This window comes from Oncorhynchus keta, chromosome 15 (assembly GCF_023373465.1).
Source record: "Oncorhynchus keta strain PuntledgeMale-10-30-2019 chromosome 15, Oket_V2, whole genome shotgun sequence".
In the NCBI taxonomy this organism is placed as follows: domain Eukaryota; kingdom Metazoa; phylum Chordata; class Actinopteri; order Salmoniformes; family Salmonidae; genus Oncorhynchus; species Oncorhynchus keta.
In genome coordinates, this window is record NC_068435.1 from 45,945,768 (window position 1) to 45,950,353 (window position 4,586).

At 41.3% G+C, this 4,586-nt stretch overlaps 1 protein-coding gene across 1 annotated transcript in view; it reads right to left on the reverse strand.

Annotated features, from left to right (window-relative positions):
• LOC118358561 (reticulon-4 receptor) overlaps positions 1-2,947 on the reverse strand; it is a 76,735-nt gene extending 73,788 nt beyond the window's left edge. Inside the window, exon 1 of the mRNA XM_035736516.1 lies at positions 2,406-2,947. Within this exon, the coding sequence (XP_035592409.1) occupies positions 2,406-2,427 (22 nt within the window). The 5' untranslated portion in view covers positions 2,428-2,947. The remainder of the gene's footprint in view (positions 1-2,405) is intronic.
• Between the last annotated feature and the right edge of the window lie 1,639 nt (positions 2,948-4,586).

The following is a 4,586-nucleotide window of genomic DNA, read 5'->3' on the forward strand; positions in this document are numbered from 1 at the left end:
CCTCTCATACAAACCTCTCATACACACCTCTCATACACCCCCTCATACACACATCTCATACACACCTCTCGTACACACCTCTCGTACACACCTCTCATACGCACCGCTCATACGCACCTCTCATACGCACCTCTCATACACACCGCTCATACACACCTCTCATACACACCTCTCATACACACCTCTCACACACCTCTCATACACACCTCTCATACACCCCCTCATACACACCTCTCATACACACCTCTCATACACCCCCTCATATACACCTATCATACACACCACTCATACACACCGCTCATACACACCGCTCATACACAGCTCTCATACACACCTCTCATATACCCCCTCATACACACCTCTCATACACACCTCTCATACACACCTCTCATACAGCCCCTCATACACACATCTCGTACACACCTCTCGTACACACCTCTCTCATTGTTTGGTTTCATGGGCTCATGAAACTAAAGCATTCAGCTCCATATAATGGTTTTATCCATTTTTTGTCTTCTATTGGCTTTTCTTGACAGGAATTAAAGAAAGAATCCCCAGAGCAACAGCTCAAATGAATTCAAATCAATGTTTCTTAGTCGCGTACACAGATTTTCAAATGTTATCAAGGTGCAGTGAAATTCTTGTGTTGTTATCTCCAACATTGCAATAATACCTAGAAAGGTCGACTAAAGAAATACACAGATAATCCAGAAAAAGTACCAAATTAACTAAATTAAGAAAAATCAGAAAGAGCGATGTCAGAGATCAGAATTTAAACGTACTGTATATACTCATAATGGTGTTAATCCAGGAGAGGTGGCTGATATTTGATCATATGCTGTCTGAATGAGAAATTGCATACATTAAACCTGCTTTAGCTGTGACAGTTCAATAAACACACGACATGACAGCCTTATTAATGAATCTATTCAAAGCCTTTGAGGTATACAAATTACAACAGCACAATCCCACTGAAATATCAGCAGACATTGTCTGGCATTTCTTTACACTTACTACTAGATCACAACAGAAAGTGAATCATGAATGAACCTTAGCTCATAGAACACAGGGGAGCATTCCAAGTTCCATGCCAATGAGATGGGATACAAATGAATTAGCATTAGCTGTGGGTATATCAAACGGAATAAACAAACAAATGCCTGTTTGATTTGTAGTTGTGGAATACAAACACACTGTTGTCCTCTACTGTAATCTGTTGCTTTCCTCCTATAATCCTCTGTTTTTAGTAATGAACAACATGAGGCCATAGGAGTGTACACGACATATTGCGTAAGCAGAGTGGGTTTGAATGTCTGTGTGTGTGTGTGTGTGTGTGTGTGTGTGTGTGTGTGTGTGTGTGTGTGTGTGTGTGTGTGTGTGTGTGTGTGTGTGTGTGTGTGTGTGTGTGTGTGTGTGTGTGTGTGTGTGTGTGTGTGTGTGCGTGAAGTTATGATATGCCCCCTCCTTAGACACACACGCCATCCAGTCATTACATGATTCATTTTACTGCTACATGATCAATAACACAAATCTGGATCTCTCCCGAACCACATTCATTAAGAATCACCTTCCCTCTAAACCCTAGTGCCCCCTGTTGTCGCACTGGTTACAGACATAGCCCAGGCCACCACTAAACCATTAATTATGGGTAAAGCAGTTGCAGTTGGAAAAGAGCGATATAATCCGACCGGCATGAGCATTAAAGCAGACCATCTGCAGACTTCATCAAAGAGAAGCTCCTAATGGCCATGGCACAAACCGCAAAAATAGAAGATACGGGCGAGGCGCGAGGTTGCTAAATCCGCTCGGGCGTGTTGTTATTCCAAACTGTGTGTAAATATACTGACGCAACTGTCCCTTGGCCATAGACTAGTGCTAGAATGTCATATCTATATAATCATTATTGATAACATCAAAGTCATTCATGGTGTGAGGATGTGTTTTACGGTAATCAATTAATGATGACTAGCCAACATGAGATATAGACCTACTAATTACCCCCTTCAATGTTCATATTCAACGTTATTGATCCAATACTGTCAGAGCTAGATTAACATATATTATTCTATTTTATAAATATATTGTTTTATGAAGGTAAGAGTAGCGCAAATATAATGATAACTTTTCTTTCACAAAGCACTTATTCAAGTTGCATTATGTTCACCAAGTCGAAATCCATTGAGAAATGTTTTCTCTTAGTCCAAATCATCCAAACAACCTTCCGTTGATTTCTAGGGGTTCCGCGCGCTCTCCTCCAAGTTACCTTCTCAAGGTAGTAGCATGCGGAGGGCATGACGGTGCTCGATTTCGATTTTATTGGTGTCCTAATTTACAATCACGTACCTGTATCATTCTAGTCAATGCAACCTATAATCAACTTTATGGGATGTTGCCTGTGTACTTACCCTCAACAAGACTGGTCTTCATGATTTTTTAATACATCCAGTAGTTGAATAAATCCAACAGATGAAGCCTGTTTGCGGAGACTGTATATCCGCTCTTTAGTTGCAATCGATAGATAAATTTCAAATCCAGGGCACGGTGTTGTCACGGACCTCCCAGTCACCGTTACATTCAAACTTTAGCCGGAGGTTTTCCTGCTGAAGCCGACTGGAGAACAACGTCTCCGGCTGGAACGGCGCACAGTCATCTGGGCCAGTGGGAGCGAGACAAGAAGTGTATAGTATCCAAACTCAACCAACACACAACGTTGGCTACGGGAGCGCCGAGCGTAGAACAACACCCCAAAAGGACGCGCGAACAATCAACAAAAAAACACACAAAGAGCACTAAGTTCCAAAATTGGTGAAGTCTAAAAGAGACAGAACAAATCAGAAAGGAATCCATGGACAGGCTACTGATGTACACATCCTGTCTGATTTCTAACTGACTGTATTCGGAAGTACATCTATATGTGTTTGGATATTGGCTGCACTGCCCAGCGCAGTACAACATATGGGTTTGCATGGGGGTCGCATAAAATAGAGGGCGGTGCCGTGAGAGAGAGAGAGAGAGAGGGGGGGTTCAAAGATTAATGTTTAATGGGTCTGGATCAGGGACTGCGCGCTAATGAATGTTTTAGAAGATACGGGTGGTTTGACGTGCGGGGAATCTGTTTTGGATCAAACATGCTCAAGAACGCACATGCATACGAAAATACACAACAAAATACACCTTGCAGGTGAACGGCTAGCCTACTTATGGGACAAGGCATAATGGTTGGGAAGGGGCAACGCAGTTCTGATCGAGAAGCATTATAAGCGGAAAATGGATATTTGAGAAGCAGCATTTTCCTGAACATGGTTTTAATTTCCTTCCTTTAAATATACAAGCTTTTGTTATTACGTTAAAATGTAGTACACAATTATCGTCTGATAGAAATCTCCCAAATCGTCATCACCGTTTAGCATTCGCCAAATTAACCATCAAGGTAAAATGGAGACCGTAGTTTATTGTTTTATCAATTTGCGCACCGTCATTGGGTTACAATTACACAACGGTAGTAGGGTACACAGGAATGCACAAAAAACTTGAGGGGATCATGCGAAACGTTCGAGTGGATGCGCCCATTACACCTATTTGATGTAATAAAGACCGTAGTTAAAAAGTGATTGAATATTAAGCTCCATTGATGCATGCATGCTGCGGAGACTGATTGGACCGAGAAAACAAATTCCCTTCGCTGTGCACTCTGCAGGCTAGATGTACTGAAACCCAAGGGAATCAGATCAGTACCGCCCGCGCCGTTATTTCTAAGTACCATGCGCCTCCTAGCGGTGGGTCAATGTGTAGTTGCCACATGGTAAGGATGTCCTTTCAGCCCATGCACAGCACCAGCGCAGCTTCAGTGGTGAAAATGCTCTCACCATGTAGCAGCCTAGGCTACTCTTGGGGCAACAAAGTGGATCCAGTGCAATTGAAGCTTCAGATGTCATAGTAACATACATGCCGTTTTTTAGTACCCTTTCTGCTATCCATTTGTTAATGGAAACCAAATGCAGTAGAAGATGCAAAGGACATGATGAAATATGAATGCAATTGAGCAATCATCTCCTGAAGCCTGTGGGCTAGCACTCTGCAAAAAGTGATTTTAGTTTACACTTCTGACATAGTAATTAACTTACAGTTCCCTCCGTAATTATTGGGACAGTGAAGCATTTTTTATTCTTTTGGCTCTATGCTCCAAAAGTTTGGATTTGAAAAGTTTGGATTTGAGACTGTCAGCTTTAAATTGAGGATGTTTTCATTCATATCTGGTGAACCATTTAGAAATTACAGTAGTTTTTGTACATGTCCCCTATTTTAGGGGAGCAAAAGTATTGGGACAAATACTGTAGAAGTGTTAAGAAGCATATTCTATTCTTATTTACTATAAAAGTGACTCCAAAATGACACAATCAATTATTTACCATTCATTTCTGTTGGGCACAAAATAATCTGAAACACAACATAAACAAACAGCAAATGCATCCAACAAATATGTAGTCAGATGAAAATACCCTCAAATTAGAGATGACAGTCTGCATTTTATCCTCACCCTTAACCTTAATCCATATTTCTGAAGTATAGAGAGCCCTGTAACATTT